Source organism: Arvicola amphibius, chromosome 4, assembly GCF_903992535.2.
Source record: "Arvicola amphibius chromosome 4, mArvAmp1.2, whole genome shotgun sequence".
Taxonomy (NCBI): Eukaryota; Metazoa; Chordata; class Mammalia; order Rodentia; family Cricetidae; genus Arvicola; species Arvicola amphibius.
In genome coordinates this window covers 43,048,706-43,074,050 of record NC_052050.1, presented here as the reverse complement: position 1 = coordinate 43,074,050, position 25,345 = coordinate 43,048,706, and the positions used below count along the sequence as shown (strand labels likewise).

General features: G+C 43.4%; 2 protein-coding genes across 3 annotated transcripts in view; both read left to right on the top strand.

The window, feature by feature from the left end:
- The window catches only part of Kiaa0100 (KIAA0100 ortholog), a 30,849-nt gene extending 14,172 nt beyond the window's left edge, over positions 1-16,677 (top strand). Inside the window, exons 24-39 of the mRNA XM_038325655.1 lie at positions 367-661; positions 4,248-4,405; positions 5,231-5,437; positions 8,492-8,591; positions 9,871-10,053; positions 10,510-10,631; positions 11,253-11,408; positions 11,497-11,618; positions 12,271-12,451; positions 13,479-13,565; positions 13,934-14,044; positions 14,173-14,308; positions 14,402-14,532; positions 14,961-15,062; positions 15,327-15,461; positions 15,881-16,677. Coding sequence (XP_038181583.1) covers positions 367-661; positions 4,248-4,405; positions 5,231-5,437; positions 8,492-8,591; positions 9,871-10,053; positions 10,510-10,631; positions 11,253-11,408; positions 11,497-11,618; positions 12,271-12,451; positions 13,479-13,565; positions 13,934-14,044; positions 14,173-14,308; positions 14,402-14,532; positions 14,961-15,062; positions 15,327-15,461; positions 15,881-16,060 — 2,406 coding nt within the window. The 3' untranslated portion in view covers positions 16,061-16,677. The remainder of the gene's footprint in view (positions 1-366; positions 662-4,247; positions 4,406-5,230; positions 5,438-8,491; positions 8,592-9,870; positions 10,054-10,509; positions 10,632-11,252; positions 11,409-11,496; positions 11,619-12,270; positions 12,452-13,478; positions 13,566-13,933; positions 14,045-14,172; positions 14,309-14,401; positions 14,533-14,960; positions 15,063-15,326; positions 15,462-15,880) is intronic.
- A 149-nt stretch (positions 16,678-16,826) lies between these two features.
- Positions 16,827-21,202, top strand: Rskr (ribosomal protein S6 kinase related). Of its 2 annotated transcripts, XM_038325657.1 has the most exons (12): positions 16,827-17,036; positions 17,606-17,851; positions 17,968-18,051; positions 18,158-18,226; positions 18,588-18,657; positions 18,865-18,969; positions 19,135-19,175; positions 19,559-19,586; positions 19,674-19,763; positions 19,839-19,927; positions 20,032-20,142; positions 20,537-21,202. In XM_038325657.1, the coding sequence occupies exons 1-12, from the start codon at positions 16,980-16,982 to the stop codon at positions 20,759-20,761; spliced, it is 1,215 nt and encodes a 404-aa protein (XP_038181585.1). In that variant the 5' UTR covers positions 16,827-16,979; the 3' UTR covers positions 20,762-21,202. The 2 variants fall into 2 exon arrangements, with proteins under 2 accessions (XP_038181585.1, XP_038181584.1); XM_038325656.1 differs by lacking the exon at positions 18,158-18,226 and having other exon boundaries at positions 16,827-17,851.
- The last annotated feature ends 4,143 nt before the right edge of the window (positions 21,203-25,345 follow it).

The window sequence follows — 25,345 nt, the reverse complement described above, 5'->3', positions numbered from 1 at the left end:
AGCCTTGAGTTCAAACCCCAGCACAACCACTCCCCCCATAAAGAAAACCTCTTGATTTCTCCCTCTAACAAGTCTCTTGGTCTTCATGAAATAAAGTAAAAGTTTTTAACACTTCATGTAGTGCTGGCTTTCTCCGTCTCTCCCAATTATGGACAGCTTTTTAAATTACCAGATCCATTAAAAATACATTAGGTACAGTTAGGAGTAAAGTAATATACAGACTAAGACCACTTAATCTTTCTTCAGGGTTTTCTCATCTCTCCCCCAGAGCCACGTTGGTTTAACAAGTCTGTCTTTGCATTTTTTTTGCCCAGGAGTAGTGGTGGTATGTCTGTGTAATCCTGGTGTCCTTTGCCCTTTCCTCAGGAGCTCTCTACTCGAGATGGTGACCCTGCCTTTCATACACATCAGCTGTATTTGGTAGACCTACGGATTTCCTGGACGACCACCAACAGGGACATTGCCTTTGGCTTATATGATGGCTACAAAAAGGCAGCTGTACTCAAACGTAATCTCTCTACTGAGGCCCTGAAAGGTTTGAAGATTGATCCCCAGATGTCAGCCAAAAAACCAAAACGTGGTATCCCACCTAATGCCCAAGTCCCACCTCACATCAGCACTCCTAGCTTCAGTGGACGGCCTGATAAGGGATCATCAGGAGGTAGGCTGGAGCAGATGATGCTCGGGTGTAGGGTTAGAACATGAACATGGGCTTGAAAAGGTTTTATGAAACTAGCTTTTTTTTTTTTTGGTTTTTCGAGACAGGGTTTCTCTGCAGCTTTAGAGCCTGTCCTGGAGCTAGCTCTTGTAGACCAGGCTGGTCTCGAACTCACAGAGATCCACCTGCCTCTGCCTCCCGAGTGCTGGGATTAAAGGCATGCGCCACCACCGCCCGGCTCGAAACTAGCATTTTTGTTTGTTTGTTTGTTTTTGTTTTTGTTTTTTTTGTTTTTGTTTTTCGAGACAGGGTTTCTCTGTGGCTTTGGAGCCTGTCCTGGAACTAGTTCTTGTAGACCAGGCTGGTCTCGAACTCACAGAGATCCGCCTGCCTCTGCCTCCCGAGTGCTGGGATTAAAGGCGTGCGCCACCACCGCCTGGCTGAAACTAGCATTTTTATATGTTTGCCCATCTTAGGTTTATAAAGCTTCCTCATAAAGAGGCAGCATCAGAAATCTGACCCTGTGTCCAGGAAGAGATCAGCAAGTATTGGGGTCAAAAGAGCAAGTTCCAAGACAGTCAGGGCTACACAGAGAAACCCTGTTGCGAGAAACAAAAAAAAGTTTCTCTTCTTTCTTTCTTTCTTTCTTTCTTTCTTTCTTTCTTTCTTTCTTTCTTTCTTTCTTTTTGTTTATTTATTTATTTAGGCAGGGTTTCTCTATGTAAAGCTCTGACTGCTCTTTTTCTAATTTTTAATGTTGAACATTGAGCTCAAGACTTCGTTAGGGGGCTGGAGAGATGGCTCAGTGGTTAAGAGCACTGCCTGCTCTTCCAAAGGTTCTGAGTTCAATTCCCAGCAACCACATGGTGGCTCACTACCATCTGTAATGAGGTCTGGTGCCCTCTTCTGGCCTGCAGGTAGAGCACTGAGAATACTGTATATACAATAAATAAATAAATAAATCTTTAAAAAAAAAAAAAAGACTTCGTTAGGCAAATACACCATATCCACAGTCTTGTATCATTTTGATCTAATTATTTTGTTCAGGCAGCAAAAATTTAAGTACTTAGTTGGCATAAAACTGAAACACAGCTGAGTGGTGGTGGTGCACACCTTTAATCCCAGCCTTCAGGGAGCAGAGGCAGGCGGATCTCTGTGAGTTCGAGGCCACCCTGGTCCACAGAATGAGATCTGGGACAGGATCCAAAGCTACAGAGAAACCCTGTCTCAAAGGGGGGGAAAAAGGGAACTGAAACAGTATTAAGTTCTTTATCTGCTGAGCCATCTCTCCAGTACTCTGGGAAAAGTTTTAAAAGATAAGACTTGGGCAAGAAATGTGTGGGCGAGCATGAGAACAAGGTGAAAAGTGGTAAATGCCACAAAAAGAATTGAAAGACTAGGGACGTTACATGACAGGGTGTGCAATCAGGCAGGGGTTTATTACAGCAGTAACATTTGAGCTCACTTTTAAGATATGGCATGATTGGAATGTGTGGGAATGGGAAAGAGGGCAATCAGTGCAAAGGGAATAACCTGAATAGGAATGGTATTGGGAGAGGGTGCTGTGTTCAATGGTGAGTGAACAGTTTTCTCTGACATGGTACCAAATGGAATGAGAAAATGGGTTAAAAAGAAAACACAGAGATCATTGGGGACCTTCCTCGCAGGTCCTTCTTCATTAGGGACAGTAAAACACTGAAGGTCTTTGACTAGACTGTGATAGATTTTGGCTGTTAGGAAGGTAACTCTAGCAGTGGTGTGTGGGGGAGGACTGTATGTGGACAAGCAGTCGAGGAAACTATCACAATATGTCAACAGGAGGCAGCAAGGACTGAAGGAGGCCGAGCAGCTGGAATGGCTGCGATAGACGGAATGCTGCTGTGTGTATAGACATGGCTGCTGGAAGAAGTTAAAGTGAGAAAAGAAGCCTGGTGTACAGCACTGTAGAGGCAGCGACATTAGTCTCAGTTACAGGGCCAGCCTGGTCTACATATATTCCAGGATAGTCAGGGCCACATAATAAACAGAGAAACTGTCTCAAGCAAAACAAGTAGGGGTTAAAGAAGTGGCTTAGTGATTAAGAGCATTGGCTGCTCTTTTAGAGGATCCAAATTCAATTTCCAGCCATTAGGGTGGTAGTATGCAACTCCAGTTCCAAGGAATCTAATACCTTCTGGCTTCTTTAGATACTGCATATGTCTGATGCACAGGTATACACGTTGAGGCAAAACACTTCCACTTAAAATAAAAATCTTTTTTAAAGGGCAGGTGGTATAGCTGAGCAGTAGTCAGATTCACCTTTAAATCCACCACTTGGGAGACAGAGGCAGCTGAATCTCTGAATTCGAGGTCAGCCTGGTCTAAGAGTGAGTTCCAGGACAGCCAAGGCTATTACACAGTAAAACCCTGTCTCAAAAAAAAAGAAAGAAAGAAAAAAAGAAAAAGTGAGTGGGTAGTGATACCTAAAGGCTTGTGGCTGTTAATCTGTGGCCACATTGGTAACTGGTATCAGAAATAGAAGAGCCATAGACTGAAGCGGTTTGGACATGCTGAACCTGTGGCAGTGGTAGGATATCTAGGCAAGTCTGACATCTGGAAATGAGTCTAAGGCTTTAAGCTAGAGATAAGAGCTTTTGAACATTTCTTCACAGAGCTAAAACTTAATGCCAAAAAGATGATAGTAGTTGCTATTGTGTAGTAGACACTCTGCAGAAATGTTTTTATGTATTTCATTAAGTCATCACGAGAGCTTTATGAGATAGTTGCTGTTATTTTATAGATAAGGAAACTGAGTCACAAAGAGTATACGCAAGCTGCCCAAAGTCACAATGAATAGTTGTTAGAGAGATAGGAACTTGACCACAGGCAGGCTAGTCTAATTCTGACACTGCTCCTAACCATAATACTCTGTTAGACAAACTAAGAGAAAGGAGGGAACATGCCAGGGTCTCAGGAGATACTTCTAAGACCTTCGGGAGAAGTAGCAAAGCTAGGATATGGTGCCACTGCTGACAAGGGAGTGGGAGGGAATAGTCATAAGCAAGTATGTGAAAAGGAGAAAAACAGGCTGGAGAAATGGCTCAGCAGTTTAGAGCACTTGCTGCTTTTCTAGAGGACCTGGGTTCAATTCCTACCACTGTCATGGTTGGGCCCTTAGGAAAAAAAACTAGTGCCATTAAAACTGGTAGGGGTTTTTGTTTTGTTTTGGTTTTTGGTTTTTTTTTGTTTTGGTTTGGTTTTCAAAACGGTTTCTCAGTAGCTTTGGAGTCCTGGAATTAGCTCTGTAGGACCAAACTGGCCTCGAATTCAGAGATCTGCTTGCCTCTGCCTCCTAAGTGCTAGGATTAAAGATGTGCGCCACCACCGCCCGGCTGTTTCTATTGGAAATCTTTTATTAACATTGATGGGGGAACTAAGAAACTTTTACTATTTTGGATCAAGGGTCGGGTAGAGTGAACTGGACCGGTGTTCCCAAGTTGAAAGATATATCTTAGCCCTTACCTAGATAGGAATTAATGGAAGATCAGTGTGGCCCTGGATATGTTCTCTTTCCCTTTGAGATGGTGACCTTTCCCCACTTCTTTCCCAGGTGCTTACATGTTACAGAAGCTGATTGAAGAGACAGATAGGTTTGTAGTATTCACAGAAGAGGAGTCCGGTATGAGTGACCAGTTGTGTGGCATTGCTGCCTGCCAGACGGATGACATATACAACCGAAACTGCCTTATTGAGCTGGTTAACTGCCAGGTATGTTTTCTTTATAGGACGCCAAAAAAGGCTAGATCCCAATCATATTGTTTACTTTGCACCAGTTAAAAAAATATTTTTTAAAGATAGAATTTTTTTAAAGATCTTTGACCCCAGCACTTGGGAGGCAGAATCTGGTAGATCTCTGAATTTGAGGACAATATAGTGAGACCCTGTCTCAAAATAATTAAACAAAACAATAAAAATAGGATCCCACTGTATAGCTCAGACTGGCCTCAAACTTGACCATCTTGCTTTGGTTTTTTGAACGCAGAAGTTATGGGTGTGTTTCTGCACATCTAAACTGAAGAAGGATGGATAGAGCTCAGATTTGTTCCGTTTGTTTGTTTGGTTGGTTTGGTTTGGTTTGGTTTGGTTTTTTGAGACAGGGTTTCTCTGTAGCTTTGGAGCCTGTCCTGGAATTCACTCTTGTAGACCAGACTGGCCTTCAGCTCACAGAGATTCACCTGCCTCTGCCTCCCGAGTGCTGGGTTAAATAAAGGTGTGCACCACCACAGCCCGGCCTGTTTGTTTTTCAAGACAGGGTTTCTCTGTGTAACAGCTCTGGCTGTCCTGAAACTCATTTTGTAGACCAGGCTGGCCTCAAACTCAAAGAGATCTGCCTGCCTCTTCCTCCCGAGGGCTAGGATTAAAGGCGTGCACTACTGTGACCAGTAGATTTGTCCCTTCAGGTATCCTAAGTAATCATTTCCAAGTATAAAACCCAGTGATATTCACTCTGTAAGCCGGAGTCAGTCAGATAAGTAACCTGAAGATCCTTCTTTTCTTCCTTCTTGTATAAGACTCTGCTTTTCTCTTTGACAGATGGTTCTGCGTGGAGCAGAGACAGAAGGCTGTGTCATTGTGTCAGCTGCCAAAGCCCAGTTGCTGCAGTGCCAACACCATCCAGCTTGGTATGGTGACACACTAAAACAAAAGACATCCTGGACTTGCCTGTTAGATGGCATGCAGTATTTTGCCACCACTGAAAGCAGCCCTACTGAACAGGATGGCCGACAGCTCTGGCTAGAGGTCAGTCAGCATGGGTGGGAAGGCCATTATGTCTCTATTTAAGTCCCTTCTACTAGAACCACTGGAAGATTCTTCACAGTACTTACCTTCTGCTTAGTAGAAAAAGGAAGCTGCTGACCCCCTTGACTGTGAGCAACCTCTGTGGTATAGGAACACAGTGCTTTTCTCTCCTCAGGTACTCTAATTCTTATATACCAGCCGTAGAGTAAACGGACAGAAACGTCTTTTTTTTTTAAAAAAAACTTTTATTCTTTGATGTATTACATTCCAATCATAGTTTCCCATGTTTGCAGTCTTCATAGTTCTTCTCCCCTTTAGATCACTTCTTCCTGTTTGCCTTTGGAAAACCAAACCAAACCAAACCAAACCAAGCTCACAGGGATATCCACCAAATATGGCATATGACTGACTGTAGGCAGGCTTTTTTTTTTAAAAAAAAAATATTTATTTATTTATTTATTTTGTATACAATATTCTCTCTGTGTGTATGCCTCCAGGCCAGAAGAGGGCACCAGACCCCATTACAGATGGTTGTGAGCCACCATGTGGTTGCTGGGAATTGAACTCAGGACCTTTGGAAGAGCAGGCAATGCTCTTAACCTCTGAGCCATCTCTCCAGCCCCTGTAGGCAGGCTTTTTGTCAGGACCACCAGTTCCCGAATAAATGCACAGAGGCTTACTATTAATTGTAATGCTTGGTTGATGGCTCGGGCTTGTTACTAGCTAACTCTTACATTTTCAATTAACTCATATTTCTTATCTATCCTCTGCCACATGGCAGTGCCTTCTTTCAACACGGCACATTTGTCTTCCTTTGAGACTCCTGAGAGACTCTGCCTTTCTTCCATCATCTTCTCAGTTTGGCTCTCCTGCCTAAACTCTACCCTTCTAACTATTGGCTTTTTAAAAATATTTATTTATTTATTATGTACACAATATTCTGTCTGTGTGTATGTCTGCAGGCCAGAAGAGGGCACCAGATCTCATTACAGATGGTTGTGAGCCACCATGTGGTTGCTGGGAATTGAACTCAGGACCTCTGGAAGAGCAGTCAGTGCTCTTAACCTCTGAGCCATCTCTCCAGCCCTTATTGCTTTGATCTTATGTGATACTTATTTTGTTATTTTCCTTGGCCTCCAAGGCAACAGTGTCAGAATGATTTTTTTTAAATGTGTGTATGTATAAGTGAGCATGTGATGTATGTATAGGGATGTGTGCCTATGTGTGTGCAGAGAAGATGGTGTCAGGTGTCTTTATCATGCTGTGTCTTATTCCCTTGAAACAGGGTTTTTCATTGACTCTGGAGCTAGACTGGGATCCTGCAAGCCCTGGCAATCTTCCTGACTCCAACCCCCATAGAATTGGGATTACAGGCATGAATGGGAATCCCTGGCTTTTTACATGGGTGCTGGGGATTTGAAATTACTGTATGTGTGAGAGAGATGTATGTGTTTAGAGGTCAGAAGATAATTTTGTGGAATCGGTTTTACTTTTTTTATGTGTATGTAAGTGCCTAAGTGTCTGTGTATATACCACATACATGCCTTCAGACACCAGAAGAGGGTAACGGATACCCTAGAACTGGAATTACAGGTAGTTTGAGTTGCCTGTTGTTGATGCTGGAAACCAAACCCTGGTTTTCTGGTAGAACAACAAATGCTCTTAACTGCTGAGCTGTCTCTTCCTTTCCCCTTTTATGTGAGTTCCAGGATAGAACCCAGCTTCTCAGCAGCAAGTATTTTACCAGCTCCATGGCCCCTGGCTGTAATTTTTGAGGTCTCACTGTATAGTATTAGCTACCTTGCACTTGATAGGTAAACTAGGCTGACCTCAAAGTCTAGCAGACTCAGAGATCTGTCTTTTGCTGATCCCAATTGCTGATCCCATGGTGTTAGCCATCATACTTCGGTTCAGGGTGATTTTCTCTCTGAAAATACAAAATAACAAAACCACAGAAAACATACTAGCCAGGCATTGTAGCCCATGTTTATAATCCCAACACTTGAGAGGTAGAAGCAAGAAAGTCAGAACTTTAAATATGTGTGTATGTGTATTATATGTATATGTGTAAATGTATATTGTATAGATATATGTATATATTGTGTGTATGTGTGGTATGTGTGTACATGCATGTTGTATGCATATATATGTCGATATAATACGTGTGTGTGTGTTATTTTTCTTTCTTTTATTTTATTTTTATTAAAAATTTCCATCTCCTCCCAGAGTAATTTTCTTTGTATGGACTAAGATGACCACACTATCATTAGGTGATACAACCTGTAGCAGGCTTATTTTTGGGCCACCAACTTGCTCCTAAATCATGACATGGAGGATTATTACTAGTTGTGAAGGCTTGGCCTTAGCTTATGCTTATGCACTTGCTCTTATAACTTAAATTAACCTGTTTCTCTTCCATCTAAGTTTTGTTTTGGAGCTTTTTACCTTTATTTCATTATGTATGCTCTACTCTGTGCCTAGCTGACCTCAGGTATCTCCCTTTCTTTCTCCCTTATTCTCTCATCTTTTGTTCTCTTTCTCTTCTCTGCTTCTACTTATTCTCTCTGCCTACCAGCCTCACCTATCTCTCTACTGCCTAGCTGTTGGCTGCTCAGCTTTTTATTAGACCAATCAGGTGCTATAGGCAGGCAAGGTGAAACAACACATTTTTACCTAAATAATTGAATGCAGCATAAGCAAATGTAACACATCTTTACCTAGTTAAACAAATGCAACATAAACCTTTGCACATCTTTACATATATAAAATATAAAGTAATATTGCACAACAATAACCTCTTGTCTTGTTTTTGTGAGGGTCTCAACTGTGTATACCAGGCTGTCCTGGAACTCACTCTGTAGTCCAGGCTGGCCTCATCTGGTGACACTCCTGCCTCACAGCCTCTTTCTGAGATTACAGGCATGGGACTACCATTGGGCATACAATCTGTCGTTCTTTTGCAGCATAAGACTACTTGAAACATGGCCATCTATGGTGGTATTAGAATAAGCCACCTTTTCCCCAGGAGCTAAAGGTTCCTCATTCTATTCTCAGGTGAAGAATATTGAGGAGCACCGGGAACGTAGTCTGGACTCTGTTCAGGAGCTGATGGAAAGTGGGCAGGCAGTGGGAGGCATGGTTACCACAACCACAGGTCAGCTCTCTTCCTCTCCTATGCTATGATTTGGAGTAAATGTGCATTCAAAAGGGGTCTCATTTACTTATCTAACCTACGTTCTGCATTTTTTTTCCTTTCAGTTTTTGAAGCAATGTGTCAGTCTGTATAGGCTGCCCTCAAACTCATGGTCTTAGGCTGCTGAATGCTGGGGTTACAATCATGAGCCACATACTGTTTTTATTTAGCTTTTGGCAGTAGTGGGGATCAAACTCAGGGTCACTCACATGCCAGGTGTTTGCTGTACCTTAGAGTTACATACCAAGCCTTATCTCAGTATCATCCACCCATCTAGCTCTGTCTGAAACAGGGTCGCAGTATATAGCCACATAACACATCTTTACATAGTTAAAGTAACATTCCACAACAATAACCTCTTGTCTTGTTTCTGTGAGGGTCTCACCTGTGTAGACCAGGCTGTCCTGGAACTCAAGAGTTCCAGCCTCTGCATCTCAAGCGTTGGCATTAAAAGTGTGTGCTACCCCCCATTCCCCTAAAAATTTAATCCCAGCACTCAGGAGGCAGAGGCTGGTGGATCTCTGTGAATTCAAGGCCAACCTGGTCTATAAGAACTAGTTCCAGGACAGGCTCCAAAGCTACAGAGAAACCCTGTCTCAAAAAAAAAAAAAAAAAAGTACAGTGTGCCATTTTCTAGAATCTCTCCTGTAGAGATACCATAGATGAAAATAGCCTCATACAGCTGGGCGGTGGCCCACCTTTAATCCCATGCACTTGGGAGGCAGAGGCAGGCAGATCTCTGTCAGTCTACAAAAGCTAGTTCCAGGACAGGCTCCAAAGCTATAAAGAAACCTTGTCTTGAAACACAAAAAAGAACAGACAAACAAAAGTGTGTGCTACCGTGTGTGGTTCCAATTTTTCTGGTTTTTTTTTTTTTTTTTTTTTTTTTTTTTTTTTTTTTTTTTTTTGTGGTGGTTGTTTTTTGTTTTTATTTATGTGCATTACTGTTTTGTTTGCATGTAAGTCTGTGTGAGGGTATCTGATCCCTTAAAACTGGAGTTACAGACAGGTGTGTGCTGAGAATTGAACCCTGGTCTTCTGGAAGAGCAGTCAGTGCTCCCAACCTCTGAGCCACCTCTCAGCTCCAGTTTGTCTATTTTTGACACAAGTGTATGTTGAAGTGGTAGTGTTTTTTTGCTGTTCGAGACTGAAAGCCACATTTCTGGAATTTCTTAAGAGTCATACAGATGGGAGGCTCGCACCATACCTTGCTTAGAGAATCTTTTTCACTTCTTCCCAGATTGGAACCAGCCAGCTGAAGCTCAGCAAGCCCAGCAGGTCCAGCGGATCATTTCACGTTGTAATTGCCGAATGTACTACATTAGTTACAGTCATGACATTGACCCTGAGCTAGCAACTCAAATTAAGCCACCTGAGGTTCATGAGAACCAGGAAAAGGAAGATCTCTTAAAGAAGCAGGAAGGTATTCAGGATTTAAAAGCTTTTTAGGGAGGACTGGGGATTTGTGAAGTATTTATTTTCTTAGTGGTTTTAAGACAGTAAAATTATTAAAGGGATTCCTGTGCAGTATGTCTGTACTTTAAGTTCAGCCGTAAGAACAACCAACGTGTACTCTTAGAAGAAAGAAATAGGGACTATGGCTATTACTTGCCATTCTGAAATAAGCATATTCCCAAGTATCTTTTATTCCCTTTCTGTTAGATTGACTAAGAGAAGTGGTTCCCATGTCTGTTAGGCTGGGTGTGGTAGTCCACAGCTTTACTCTCAGCATCTAGGAGGCAGAGGCCTTTCAGGCAAACCAGGGCTACATAGTGAAGCCCAGTCCAAAAAAAATGTGTGGGTGTGTGGGTGTGGGTTAGGAGATTGAATATTTAGGGAGAAACTTGAGCCTCTTACTTAACTGCTAACAATTATCTAGGGGCTGTGGATACTTTCACTCTCATCCACCACGAATTGGAAATTTCTACCAACCCAGCTCAGTATGCTATGATTCTGGACATCGTCAACAACCTGCTGCTCCATGTAGAACCCAAGCGGAAGGTGAGCATTAGCCCTTCTAGAATTCAGGTTAGCCTCACCTGCACTTTGACCTTGTCCTTACTTGGATCACAGTAAGTAAAGTAATGCTGGGCTGTTGAGGTGGCTCAATGGATAAGAAAGAATCTATTATCTCTATTAGTTTGATTGGTGTATCTTCTTAATCAGTCATAGCTATTAGAAATCATACAGTTGCTGGGCAGTGCTGGTACATGCCTTTATTCTCAGCAGTCGGGAGGCAGAAGTAGGCAGATCTCTGTGAGTTCAAGGCCAGCCTACTCTACAGAGTGAGTTCCAGAACAGCTATGGAACTGTCTCAAAAAAAAAAAAAAAAAAAAAAAAAAAATCTTATAGTTAAGGTTTATGTGTCTCTAAGACTGTAGAATTTGTTCTAGCCAGTTCTCAGTCAACCATACATCTCAAACAATGGTACTCTTGCTGCTGATCATGACTGGTAAAGGTCAGCTTTCCAGAAGAGAGCCCCATTCACTTTCCTACAAAACTTACTCATTTAGAAAGTGTTAATTCACGGTGCTGGGAATGTATTTAGCATGTGTGAAGCTCTGGGGTTTTATTCACAGCACCACACAAAAAAGTACACATTTCCCTTTTCCCTTCTTTTAGGAGCATAGTGAAAAGAAACAGCGTGTCAGGTTCCAGCTTGAGATCTCTAGCAATCCTGAGGAGCAGCGCAGTAGCATATTGCATCTGCAGGAGGCTGTGCGGCAACATGTGGCCCAGATCCGGCACTTAGAGAAACAGATGTATTCTATCATGAAGGTATTCACCCCAGGTAGTCTGAGGACAGAGAGATCGCCTGCGGCGGACAGGGAGGATCTCTTTAATTTCTTTTCTCCTTGTTCTCTAGTCTTTACAGGATGACAGCAAGAATGAGAACTTGCTTGACCTGAACCAAAAACTTCAGTTACAGCTAAACCAGGAAAAGGCCAACCTGCAGCTGGAAAGTGAAGAGCTCAACATCCTCATCAGGTACCCAGCGGTCTTTCCACTCAGTTGAGAGCTGGGCTGTCTTTCTTGCCCGTGTTATGGTCTAGGTCTAGTGTGCATTCTAATGTAGAAGTAGATATAGGCACCTCTTCCCATAAGCCTTGCTGAGGTTGGCCATAGTGGTGAGTGCAAGCAGGAGAGCCCCTCCTCTGGGTTCTTACTGGAATGTTCCTGGGAAAGGCTCTGCTACAAAATTAGGTACCTGAGAAATACCATTTTTGTGTCCTGAGCAGTGTGTATCTTAACTGAAAATACATTAAAACTGATTACTAAAGAACAAAATTGAGGTTGGGTGGTGGTGGCACATGCCTTTAATCCCAGCACTTGGGAGGCAAAGGCAGGCGGCTCTCTGAGTTTGAGACCAGCCTGGTCTACAGAGCAAGTTCCAGGACAGGCTACGAAACTACAAAGAAACCCTGTCTCGAAAAAACAAAAAAGAAGAAGAAGCTATCCAACTACAAGATAGGATTTCTATTCCATAGTTCAGAGTGTCAGAAAAATGCATCAGTAGGAAAAAAATTAAGCATTAGCTAAGCCAGAGGTTGGTCTCTGGAATTAGAGTCTGCAGCATTATGGGGCACTCCTGCCTGTGTGTTCTTTCCCTAACTCGTTTGGCTCTCCTGTTCACACATAGATGTTTTAAGGATTTCCAACTGCAGCGGGCCAACAAAATGGAGCTGCGGAAACAACAGGAAGATGTGAGTGTAGTCCGTCGCACTGAGTTTTACTTTGCTCAGGCACGTTGGCGCCTAACAGAGGAAGACGGACAGTTGGGAATCGCTGAGCTGGAGCTACAAAGGTTCCTCTACAGCAAGGTATTGGGGTACACAGTCATACAGCGCCAGCCTAGTCCAGGGCCTAAACCTATTCCAGTTCAATCCATGGAGAGATAAAAGGGCTAATTATATGGTTATTAATGATGATCATGATTAGAGACACATTGACCTATAATAAATGATAGGTGTATAGATAAAATTAATCAACCCAAGTGGGTGGTGCATGCCTTTAGTCCCAGCACTCATGAAGCAGAGGCAGGTAGATCTCCTGAGTTCAAAGCCAGCCTGGTCTACAAATCAAGTTCCAGGACAGCCAAGGCTACACAGAGAAACCCTGTCTCAAAAAAGCAAAACAAAACAAAACAAAAAAACAATGGGGTGGTTTATTCTTAAAACTAAGGCTCAGAGTGAAGTAATTTTCCAAGTCAAGTTGGAATAGTACCATTCTGATACTGACAGCATTTCTGCAAATGTCCTGCACTGGAAAAAATATTATTACTAGGGATGTTTGAAAATAAATGAGAAATTTAAATGTCACAATAACTAAAAGTATTAACAGTTAGGAGTTTAACTGGTGTTACTCATGAGAAACACTAGATTAGAGGATTTGTAGATTGTATATGAGATTGAAGCTGGGCAGTGGTGGTGCACACTCCACTCAGAAGGCAGAGATAGGTGGATCTCTGAGTTCATGGCCAGCCTGGTCTACAGAGCAAGTTCCAGGACAGGCTCCAAAGCTACAGAGAAACCCTGTCTCAAAACAAAACAACAACAACAAAAAAAAAAAAAAAAACAAGAAAGGGGAAAAAAAAAGAAATAGTTGTGATTGAAAGAGATATTGATAAGGTGTGGTGGTGCATGCATATAATCTCATCATTCTAGATGTGTAAAGAGGATCAGGAGTTCAAAGCCAGCCACAGGTACAGTTCGAGGCTTTATGAGATCCTGATTTAAAGAAGAAGGAGAAAAATGAAATCAGTGGGTTAGATTAGCATATATAGTAATTCTCTTATCAAGTTCCTAAGGAAAGCTTATAATGAACAGGACAAAATCTATCTGTCTATAGGTGAATAAGTCTGATGACACAGCAGAACATCTCCTGGAGTTGGGCTGGTTCACTATGAACAATCTTCTCCCCAATGCTATCTATAAGGCAAGTCATTTGGGGGGTGGGTGAGGATGGTATTTAGGCAAGGCCGTGTTCATTCTAGACAAGCACTCTACTAATCTACACCCCCATCTATATGGCAGGCCTTATTTCCCCATTCCTAGCCCGCCCCCTCACACACACACACACACACACACACACACACACTTTAGCGCAAAGGGTATTTATTTGTGATGGCTTTTTCATATCAACTCATAATAGGAAGCAGTGTGATTTGAGATGGTATAGCTTGCCTAGCTTAGCAAGGCTGTTGGTTTCAGTTCTTAATTCTATGGAAGGTTTGTGGATTTTTTGTTGTTGTTGTTGTTTAAAAAGAGAAGACATTTAGTAGGGTTATTTGCTTTGCCTTATAGGTGGTTTTGCGGCCCCAGAGTTCCTGCCAGTCGGGGAGACAGCTAGCCCTCCGCCTTTTCAGCAAAGTCCGACCACCTGTTGGGGGTATCTCTGTTAAGGAACACTTTGAGGTTAGTAAACAGTACCTTGGGAACCCAGGATCAAGGGCAGATCACACTAAAACCAGTTACACTGGTTAGTAATTAAAGACAAGGCTAATACCTGAGCTTAACTGCTTCTTCATCTCTTTCCCCCACAGGTAAATGTGGTGCCTCTCACTATCCAGCTGTCACACCAGTTCTTCCATAGAATGATGGGATTTTTCTTTCCTGGTCGAAATGTGGAAGATGATGAAGTTGGTGATGAAGAGGATAAGTCCAAATTGGTGACAACTGGTGAGAATTGTTACTCTGGAATGCCAGAAGACTAGAGTAGCAGCCCAAAGCCACTTCAGGAAAAGGATGAGTGCTGGTGTTGCTTTTTCCTAGGAATCCCAGTAGTGAAGCCTCGGCAGCTGATGGCAACAGATGATGCAGCTCCACTAGGCCCTGGGAAGGGTGTAGCGCAGGGCTTGACCCGGAGTTCTGGGGTCAGAAGATCATTTCGCAAATTACCTGAGGTATGGCACGTGTCCCTAAAGACTGAAAAATCAGAGAAACTGAATGTGGTAATGCACTCTATAATCGTAACACTTGGGAGACAGGAGTCGGAACATCATGAGTTCAAGGGCGTCCTGGACCACATGAATCCTGTCTCACAAAAGAAGCCCTCAAAAACAAAAATAAAAACATTTTAGTATGCTTAAAAGGTTTTTTTAGCCGGGCAGTAGCGGCACGTGCTTTTAATCCCAGCACTTAGGCGGCATTAGCAGGTGGATCTTTTTTGTAGCCTGGTCTACAGAGTAAGTTCCAGGGCAGCCAGAGCTGTTGGACCTGGCTGGGTCTTTTTCTTTTGAGTTTACTCCAAGGTTGAGAAGATGGGAGTAATATTTAGGATATTTGATTTCTTCTGGTTTTAGAGGCTTTACTCCTTTCTTGTCTTTCCTAGCACCCAGTTGATGATATTGACAAGATGAAAGAGCGAGCTGCCATGAACAACTCCTTCATATACATAAAAATCCCACAAGTTCCACTGTGTGTCAGTTATAAGGTATGTCCCATCCCAGCACTCTCGAACAGAGTAGGAAGGGAACCAAAGATGAGAGTGACAAGCAGGCTTCCTGTGAAAGTGAGCCATGGATGACAACCCTGCTCTTGCTTCTGCTTCCTGCAGGAGTCAGCACCAGTACCAGGCTGAGATAGGGGAAATCCAGTCTGTATCTGTAGGTTGCTATCATAGGAATTAAACTCCGAGTACTGTCTTAGATTCAAGATGGCAGCTGATGTAATTTTCCTTCCTCCTTTCCTTTTGCAGGGTGAGAAGAACAGTGTGGACTGGGGTGACCTTAACTTGGTGCTGCCCTGTCTGGAGTACCACAACAACACGTGGACATGGCTGGACTTTGCTATGGCTGTCAAAAGGGACAGCCGAAAAGCTCTGGTTGCCCAGGTATCTCGCCAGGGCTCATGGCTGTTTCGTTAGCAGGGACTGGCAAGCAAATTGCCTTCTTTGGGGCATTTTGTTTTACGCTATATTAAAAGATAGCCAAGAAAGGGGCTGATAAAATGACTGATTTTTTCCTTGACATTGCCACAATATGATCAAATATTTGCTGTTTTATTTCATGTTAGCTATCAAATTTGAGGGAACTAAGGGCTGCTACAACCTCAGCTTTAGGGATTCTGATTAGATTGTAAGCTTTTTGAAAGCAGAAACCATTATTTATATACTTTATTATTTACCTATTTTGAACTGCCCCATTGTGCTTTGCATGTAAGTTTAATAAATTTTTGAATTGATTCAGTTTGAATTGTTTGGCCTTTCCACTAATATTTTTGCCTTTCCTTTTACTCCTTTCCACTTGTCAGGTAATCAAAGAAAAGTTAAGGTTGAAACCTGCAACAGGGTCTGAGGTCCGAGGAAAGCTAGAGACAAAATCGGACCTGAATGTGCAACAGCAGGAAGAGGAGAAAGCGCGGCTCCTTATCGGTCTAAGTGTGGGTGACAAGAACCCTGGCAAGAAGTCCATCTTTAGCAGGCGCAAGTGATCCGGAAATCCAAGTGACTGTAGTATCGAATCTGACTCTGGTTCAGGATCCAGGGACTTGAGGGTGGGCATAGCTTCCCCTCATCCCACGGGATTTGTGGGGCTTTGGAGCTTATAGGGAGCTGAGAGAGAGACACTATTCAGCAGCTGGCCTGTCCCTGCAGGGCATGGTGGACAGAAGTGCTAAGTTCCCCCGTGCTTATTAGTCCCAGGGCCAGAAAAGCAAGAGAACTAGAAGGCCTATGGAGTGTGTTCAAGCCTAGTATCCTACTCTTGGGGGGCAAAAGAAAGGGTGGGGGGATAGTTTTGATCAAGTATGATAAATTTTTATAAATAGACATATATATATATAAAATATATATATATATTTCTAAGTGTAATTGCTCTCCCTTTGTGCCGGTAAGCTGGGGGAGGGTCTGGTCCTCTGTGCCTCACTCCACTGCCTTGTTGTATGAAAGGTGTTACTGTTGGGGAGGGGTCAGCTTCCCAATCTGTGCTCACTTGGGAGGATGGCATTAGGAGCCAGGGCTGGCCATGGGTACCTTCCTTTCCCCCCTGGGGAATCCCCTGGAGAATGGAGAAAAAAAAAAGATTTAAAGAAAAATATTTTAAATTTGATGCTGGCTTCTCTCTTTTTTTCAGTTGTATTGAGTAAAAACATTAAAGTTGTCTGTGTCCTTCCCTCCTCACTAACCCACCCATTTTTTAACTGCCACTGTAATATGACTGTGGCCTTTCTCCACTGCTTTGAAGTCGTACAATAGATACTTCCCAGCTCTGGTACAATACTCACCTAAAGCTGATGGGTCTATGTACACTGGAAGAGGCGGGGCTCCTGGGTACTACAGCATCAGAGATAGGAATTGCTTATGTAACTGGTACAGCAGATTTAGCAGAAGGAGAGGAGGCAGAGGCTGGGGATGGGAGCAATGAGCTGTCGGCAGGGGCAACACACCCGGGTATCTGCTCCTCAGAAGGTAGGGTATGGGGCTCTTGCTGCCTATGAGTGGGAAGTGAATGAGTTATGGGCCTGAGGCCAGAAAGTGCCTAGTTAGGAGCCTGTCAGTGATAGCCAGTGTGGGGGTCTGGGCATAGAGGCTATTATGTGAATAGCCCCACTCAGGCACAGATTGTATTCCTGGTTTGTCATAGGGAAAACAAAACTGTTACTGTCATCAAGATTTTGAATTACGTTGAGGAAATCTAGGTCACATCACAAGGCCTGGGAATTTTCCTTCCCTCTAGAGCAGTGGTTAAGACCCTTTGGGGTAGAACAGCCCTTTCCTTGAGGTCACATTAGATAATCTGCATTTCAGATATTTGGATTACAACCTATAATAGTAGCAATATTACACTTGTTAAATAGCAGTGAAAATAATTTTATGGTTGGGAATCACTATAACATGAGGAACTGTATTAAGGGTTGTAGCATTAGGAAAATTGAACCACTGCTTTAGAGGTTAAGTCTTCAGAAGGAGTACCTGTTAAGATGGGTAGAACCTGCAGTGCCTCATGAGCAGGCTTAGAATGGTTCCCTTCTCAGCAGGGTGGCAACATCCAGGGTCCCTGGGCCCGAGGCTGGAAGAGCCTCTTCTGTGGTATGGGGGCCATCAGGTCAGGTCTGGAAGAACTAAGGGGACTACAGAGGCATCAGTGCCTACATCAGGAGCCCCTCCAGCCAGCCCCACTGCAACTAGAGAAGCCTCTGTCCGAGTGGCCATTGCCTCAGTTCATCAGCCTCTTCCTACCAGAGTTTCCCATGAGGCCTGTTAGGGGGCAGCAGACGCTGCAGGTAGGTCATTGGAGTCCCGGGAAGTGTGTCTGGGAGAAATCTAGAAGCAGCCAGTCTCAGGTGCCCTCTTCTCCATTTTTTCTTTTTCTTTCTTTTTTTTTTTTTTTTTTGTTCAGATTTTAGGCCTTGTGGCTAAAGGGTCTTTTGGAACTGTCCTGAAAGTGCTAGATTGTGCCCAAAAAGCTGTATTTGCAGTGAAGGTAGGAGTCACCCAGTAGTTATTGTTTACAGCCTATTAGTTTCAGAGATTAGGAGGAATAAATTGAACAGCATTATTTTCCACGAGTTATGCCTCTCCATTTGTAGGTGGTGCCCAAAGTAAAAGTCCTACAGCGGGATACCCTGAGGCAGTGCAAAGAGGAGGTTAGCATCCAGGTATGCAGAGTACTGAAAGCACGCTGGAAGAGCTAAACTGCTGGTGGAGAAAGCCCAGCTGACCTGCTTTTCTTGGCTCTACTTTCCCCATGTTTCCACCTTGGTGCAATGTAGCACCGAAATAAGTCCTGAGAAAAGCCGTTCTTAGCTGTAGACACTGCAGGTTCTGCCAGGGAACTCTCCAACACACCTTGGCATGCTCCTTAGCAGTGTGCTGGCTCCAGGGTTCTCAGGTAGTCCCAAGTGAGCTCTCAATCAGGTGAAGCAGCACTTCATTTCTACACAAGGCAACACCTGATTTCTTGGCTGCTCTTAATAATAAGCTTGTTCTTTCCTAACTTGCTGTTTTCTTTGTCTCTAGCGACAGATCAACCATCCTTTTGTACACAGCTTGGGGGACAGCTGGCAGGGGAAGCGACACCTCTTCATTAGTGAGTGGACTGGGTTTTGTCTTCACCCACAAAGGCCCACAGACCATTCTCCCAACTTGACGCTATTCTGCTTTGCAGAATAGTATTTCTGTAATCCAAAAGAAGAGGGGAAAGGCTGGTGGGATTAGTTTGGGCAGGAGGTCTATAATGCCTTGAGCCCAGGCATTGTAGACCCCAGATATTGCCTAGACTTCTGGTGCTTTGTAGTGTGTAGCTACTGCAGCATGAATCTCTACACCCTGTGGTCTGCTGTTGGTGGTTTTCCAGAGGCTTCTATCCGTCTCTTTGCTGCTGAACTGGTCCTTGTGCTGTGTAAGTGAAAAAGTAGTAAAAGAAATAGAAAGGGAAGATTAAGTTGGTGGGGAGGGAAAAACAGGATTGATATTCAATTCTGGAAGTCAGGGAGAGATGGGATAGAGGCTATAGAACTGGCGTAGACGAGACTTTACAGACACCTATGCTCACCTTTCTCCACAGGCTATCTCCATGACTTGGGTATCATCCATCGGGATGTAAAGGTAGAGTTAAGTCTTTTTTTCTTAGTCTGAGGAAGAACCTCAATAAGAAGTTCCAACAGGTCTGAAAAGGCACTGGGGAGCAGAGACAGTTTATTTGGGTTTCTATGGCTGTGAAGGATTTTAGGTATGGGTCCTCCAAAGATAGGTTTGAATGCTGAGTGGACTGAAAGAAAGCTAGGTGTGGTCATACCTGCCTATACCCAGCACTGTTGGGGGTGGGAGCAGGAGGAATGCTACTAGTTTGAAGCTAGCCTGGTATATATACCAGATTCCCAGCTAGTCTGGGCTACATAACGAGACCCTATGTCAAAAATAACAATGGAAAAACCAAATCGGAGTCAGTGGAAAGAGTAAGATAATGTCCTTTTCGCCCATGATTTCAGATGGAGAATATCCTTCTGGATGAGCGAGGTATGTCTTCTCCTTCTCCAGTCTCAGGATGAATGGTACTTCTACAAAAAAAGACATAGGTCAAAACACTGTCTCCTTATTCCATAGGCCACCTGAAACTGACAGACTTTGGTCTGTCTCGTCGCCTGTCCCAGGGAGCACGAGCCTACACTATCTGTGGCACTCTTCAGTACATGGGTGAGAGAGCAGCTAAAGCTCTGGTGGGGAGGAGCACCTAGGGAAGTGAGTGACAAGCACCTTTTCATACCATAGCCCCAGAGGTCCTAAGTGGTGGGCCTTACAACCACACTGCTGACTGGTGGTCCCTGGGAGTGTTGCTTTTCTGTCTGGCAACTGGTAAGGTGAGAGAACAGTAGTGGTGCGGAGCAGGAAGAGAGCTTTACTTGGTGGGAAAAAGACCTTAGAAAGCCTTGTCTTCTTCCTGCCTCCTACCCTTTTAATGCAGTTCCCAGTGGCTGCAGAGAGAGATCATATGGCCATGTTGGAAAGTGTGACCCACTGTAAATCTGAGATGCCAGCTTCTGCCACTCAGGAGTTCTCACTTCTGCTCCATGAGGTGAGGGTACAAACTCCTTTCCTTTTAGACGCCCAAGCTAGTCACCATTTTCTTTCCATTGAAGTGATTTCCCAGCCCTTCTCTCTCTCTGATGAGGGTTGAGATGCTCCAACTACCCATTTCTCCTGTAGCTGATACTGCAGTTCTCATTCTTGAGTTTCTGCCGCTAAATCCTTTCCTCGCCAGAAGAGAAGGTCCTTTTGAAGAGCATGGGCCAGTTCTACCTTATCATCTGCAGGTTCATCTCCTTCATCCCCACCAGTCCTCCCACTCTCTCCAGCCACCATGCCTCTCTTTCACAAATCTTCCTGCCTTCCATAGCTACATGGACTGTTTGCTCCCTCTCGCCTCTGTTTAGCCTTTCTTAGCCCAGTCTCCTTCTGTTCTCCTTCAGCTCTTATGCCAGAACCCTCTGCACCGTCTACGTCATCTGCATCACTTCCAGGGCCACCCTTTCTTTCGGGGTGTGGCCTTTGACCCTGAGCTCCTAAAGAAGCAGCCAGTGAACCTTGTCATGGAGACACAAGATACCAGTCCATTGGAGTCCATGCCCTTCAAGGACTTTGACTGTGACCTGGAGCCCTTGGTCCACTCCATCTCTGCTGATTCTCTACTGTAGATTGGGGGCCAGCTGGAAACCTGAGGATTTTTACTACCAACTCAGTATGACCACCTTGAGGATCCAGTTTTTTCTTTGTTGTCCCTTACTATTCTATTGTAGGTATTGGGCCAGAGTTTAGATCTTTGGCATTCTGCAGCTGATAGCCAAACTGTCCCTAATACTTTCCTATCATCAGCTCACCTCTCGATCGCAGGCCAAGACGGTGATCTTTATTGCACTTCTCCAGTACTTTCCTTAAGCTGCCAAACAAAGGCTTCTTTTACTTTACCATCTCCATGTTTTTCTGCGATACTTCCTTTCTTGGGCAATAATGACACTTTGTGAGATCCTGAGGTGCTATTTATATGTTTAACAAACTAGTCAGAAGCAACGTGAATGTTTTTTACAGATTGCAAAAACTGGCATTTCAACACCTGAATAAATTTGCAGTTAAAAATATGACCTGCCAGGTGGTAGTGGTGCACACCTTTAACCCTAGCATTTGGGAGGCAGAGGCAGGAAGATCCCTGTGAGTTCGAGGCCAGCCTGGTAGTTCCATGACAGCCAGGGCTGTTACACAGAGAGCCCCCACCCCCTTCCATGAATGATATAGGAGTTGGAGAGATGGCTCAGTGTTGAGAATGATCATTGTTCTTGCAGAGGACTCAGTTGAGTTTTTAGCACTCACTCAAAGTGGGGACCTCACAAGTTCCTATAAATCCAGTTCCAAGGAGAGCTTCCTTGGAACACCTCTGGCTTCCTTAGAGTGAATACCCACATACATAAACGTACCCACACAGGCACATAAAAATAATTTTAAATTAATTTTATATGCTAGGCATGATGGCACATGCCTTTAAGTCCAGCACCCAACAAGGCAGGTGAATCTCTGTGACTTTTGCCTGGTCTACACAGTGAGTTCCAGGACAGCCAGGCTACATACTGAAACCCTATCTCAAAGAAAAAGGGCAAAATGGTCCAGTAAGTAAGGGACTTGGTATGAAGCCTGATGACATGAGTTTGATCCCAAGACTCCCATGGGAGAAGGAAAGACACAACATGTATGCAATCCCCCAAATAACTAAATAAATAGATGAATGTACCTGGGCAGTGGTGGCGCATGCCTTTAATCCCAGCACTTGGGAGGCAGAGACAGGCAGATCTCTTGTGAGTTTGAAGCCAGCCTGGTCTACAAGAGCTAGTTCCAGGACAACTAGGGCTGTTACACAGAGAAACCCTGTCTTTAAAAAACAAACAAGCAAACAAATAAATAAAAATTAAAAGTAAAAAAAAAAAAAAAGGCTAGAGAGATGGCTCAGAGGTTAAAAGCACTGACTGTTTTTTCAGAGGTCCTGAGTTCAATTCCCAGCAGCCAAATGGTGACTCACAACCATCTGTAATGAGATCTGGTGCTTTCTTCTGGCCTGCAGCATACATGCAGACAGAATATTGTGTACATAATTACATAAGTCTTTTAAAAAAAAAGAAAATGTGATCTAGAAGCTGGAAGCTACTCTTCAATAAATATAAATTTTAAAAACTAGAAAGTGAATCTAACAGTTGCCTAATGTGAGGAAGAAAATAGAAACTTCAGCATGGGTGGATTATGTCTTCTCTAGAATAACATGAGAGCCTCCTAAATTATTCCAAAACAAAGCCTCCTAAAAAGACACGAACATTATTAAACTGATTATTTTTCATACAGTCCAAGATTCAGAGTTTGTTGTTGTTGTTGAGTTTTTTGTTTATTTTCCCTTTTGAACTGGACCAGCAGAGAATCAGGGATTCAGAAGGTAAAGAAGGAAAGTTTGGGATCAGGTCTTACACAAACTGGGCCTCAAGCCACACCAAGCGAGCTTATTAAGAACAGCATCTTATATATAATTTTCAGAGAAATGGACCAGACTCAGCAGAAAACTATCCACAGTGGAACCAAGTAAGGAGGATGCTAATCAAGCAGTGTTGCACAAAGGGAACACAAGATCCTCACAGATGGGGCACACAGCAGCCTTGGGACTGGTAACCACAGCGGTTTAGGGGAAGAGTTGGTTGTCAGAATATAAAGCAACAGCTCCTCCAAGGCCCTGGACCTGGACCTGGACCATTATTGGCTCTGCTAAGTGTATTCCTGGTTTTGAACTGTGTTCCTCCTCATACACCAGGCCTCAGGGAAAACCTTAAATTGGCCTGGCTCCTAACACCTTTAGTTTTAAGATTCAGTGGTTTTGTGATCCTAGGGATCAAACATGGGGCCTTACGTATGCTAGGTGAGTATCTATTGAATTACAAGGTCTCTTCAGGTTTCCAAAGCTGGTGCCTTGAACTCACTCAGGCAGACCTTGAACTTGTGATCTTCCTGCCTCAGTCTTCCATATGGCTGAGATTATAGTCCTGCACTACTAGACCTATTAAGATTGGGTTTTGATGAGCAATGAAAGCATTGAGAGCTGTAGCATTTTAGGATTTAAAGTTACAGGTGTATCTCAAGAATAATTTCCTGTTAGAAGGAAAATCATCTAAACTTTTTTTAAGATTTATTATATATAAAGTGTCCTATCTGCATGTATGCCTGCAGGCACAAAATCTCATTACAGATGGTTGTGAGCCACCATGTGGTTGCTGGGAATTGAACTCAGGACCTCTGGAAGTACAACCAGTGCTCTTAACCTCTGAGCTGTCTCTCCAGCCCTAAACATCTTATGTACATTTCTGGTACTTGACATCATTTTCTTCAACTCAAGCCTGCCCTCCCCTGATTTAATTGAAGCTTTAAACTTTTATGAGTATTTTGCCTGCATGTATGTATATGTACTCTCTCCAGCCTCTTTGTTCTGTTTAAGTTAAAATGTGTTTTAATCCAGACTATTATTTATTTATTTATTTGTTTTTGTTTTGAGACAGGGTTTCTTTGTGTTAACAGCCCTGCCTGTCCTGGAACTTATTTTGTAGACCAGGCTGGCCTCGAACTCACAGAGATCCGCCTGCCTCTGCCTCCCGAGTGCTGGGATTAAAGGCGTGCGCCACCACCGCCCGGCTAGGCTAGACTATTATTTTTCAGTTATGTCTGATCTCTTTTTTTTGTTTTTGTTTTTGGTTTTTCGAGACAGGGTTTCTCTGTAGCTTTGGAGCCTGTCCTGGAACTAGCCCTTGTAGACCAGGCTGACCTCAAACTCACAGAGATCCACCTGCCTCCACCTCCCAAGTGTCTGATCTCTTTTCAGCCCAAAAAAAAAAAAAAAAATCTAAAGGGTATCATATATACTCTTAATATTTGCTCTGGATTAGGCCAGGCTTTCCATTTTTTTCGCCTTGGTAGAATTGTATTTTTTGGGTCTGTGCTTTGGCAGTTCATGTGAACCTCTGAATTAAGCTCTAATTGAGTGTTGTGGGGCTGGAAAGATGGCTTAGTGGTTAGAAGCACTAGTTCTTGCAGAGGACCCGAGTTTGGTTCCCAGCACTCACAAGGTAGGTAGTTCACAACCATCTATAACTCCAGTTCCAGGGTATCTGATGCCCTCTCTGACCTCTGCTAGCACCAGGCACACAAACAGTACACACACACACACACGTATATAGGTAAGGCACTCATACATAGAAAATAACAAAAGTGCGAAGGGTGTTACTAGGGGTCAGAACGTTCTGTCAGAATGTTCAGGGGATTCCTGCTAGACCAAATTATGATTTTCCTGAGCTGCTATTTGGTTCTTGCTCTGACACTAAATAGTCAGTTATAGTTAGCTCCTTGTACTAATAATATGCCAATTAGAGTCCAACGTGGGGGTCTACCTCCAAAAAAATTTGCACACTAGTCATTGTCCTGATTTGTTTCTTATTTTCATTTTTTTCTGTTATAATCTTTTGTATTACTTTTTAAAATTATTTATTTATTTATTTATTTATTTATTTATTTATTTATTATGTATGCAATATTCTGTCTGTGTGTTTGCCTGCAGGCCAAAAGAGGGCACCAGACCCCATTACAGATGGTTGTGAGCCACCATGTGGTTGCTGGGAATTGAACTCAGGACCTTTGGAAGAGCAGGCAATACTCTTAACCTCTGAGCCATCTCTCCAGCACCCAATCTTTTGTATTACTATACTATCTACATCTTTGTAATCTTTAGGTTATTATTGGTATAGAAAAGAATAAAAGAGAGCCAGGCAGTGGTGGCACATGCCTCTAATCTCTCTCTCTTTCTCTTTCTCTCTCTCTCTCTCTCTCTCTCTCTCTCTCTCTCACACACACACACACACAGAGAGAGAGAGAGAGAGAGAGAGAGAGAGAGAGAGAGAGAGAGAGAGAGAGAGAGAGAGAGAGAAATGAAGACAGAAAGTGAGCATAGCTAAAATGGCAGGGTTATAAGGAAAATGAGTAGCTGGGGGAAGCCCATGAGCTGGAAAAGCTCAGAGCAGAGGAGATAAGACAAGCTGCTGTCACGGACTCAAGTATGTAAGCAGTACCTGTGATACTAAGGGAGCCTGGAAGCCAGCAAGTGTTTTGTATGCTAGTAAGGCGGCATGGATACCATTTGTTCCATCTTCCAGTGGTAATGAAAAAGGCTCTTTTGGTAGAGAAGAACTGGCTTTGCAAGTTCCCAAGGA

Bases quoted from the DNA above. Each gene is read 5' to 3' on its own strand.
- Rskr (XM_038325657.1), top strand. From the start codon at position 16,980: ATGGGAGCAATGAGCTGTCGGCAGGGGCAACACACCCGGGTATCTGCT. The intron at 17,852-17,967 runs GTAGGTCATTGG...TTTTTTGTTCAG, and splicing joins GGGGGCAGCAGACGCTGCAG to ATTTTAGGCCTTGTGGCTAA. The intron at 20,143-20,536 runs GTGAGGGTACAA...GTTCTCCTTCAG, and splicing joins TCTCACTTCTGCTCCATGAG to CTCTTATGCCAGAACCCTCT.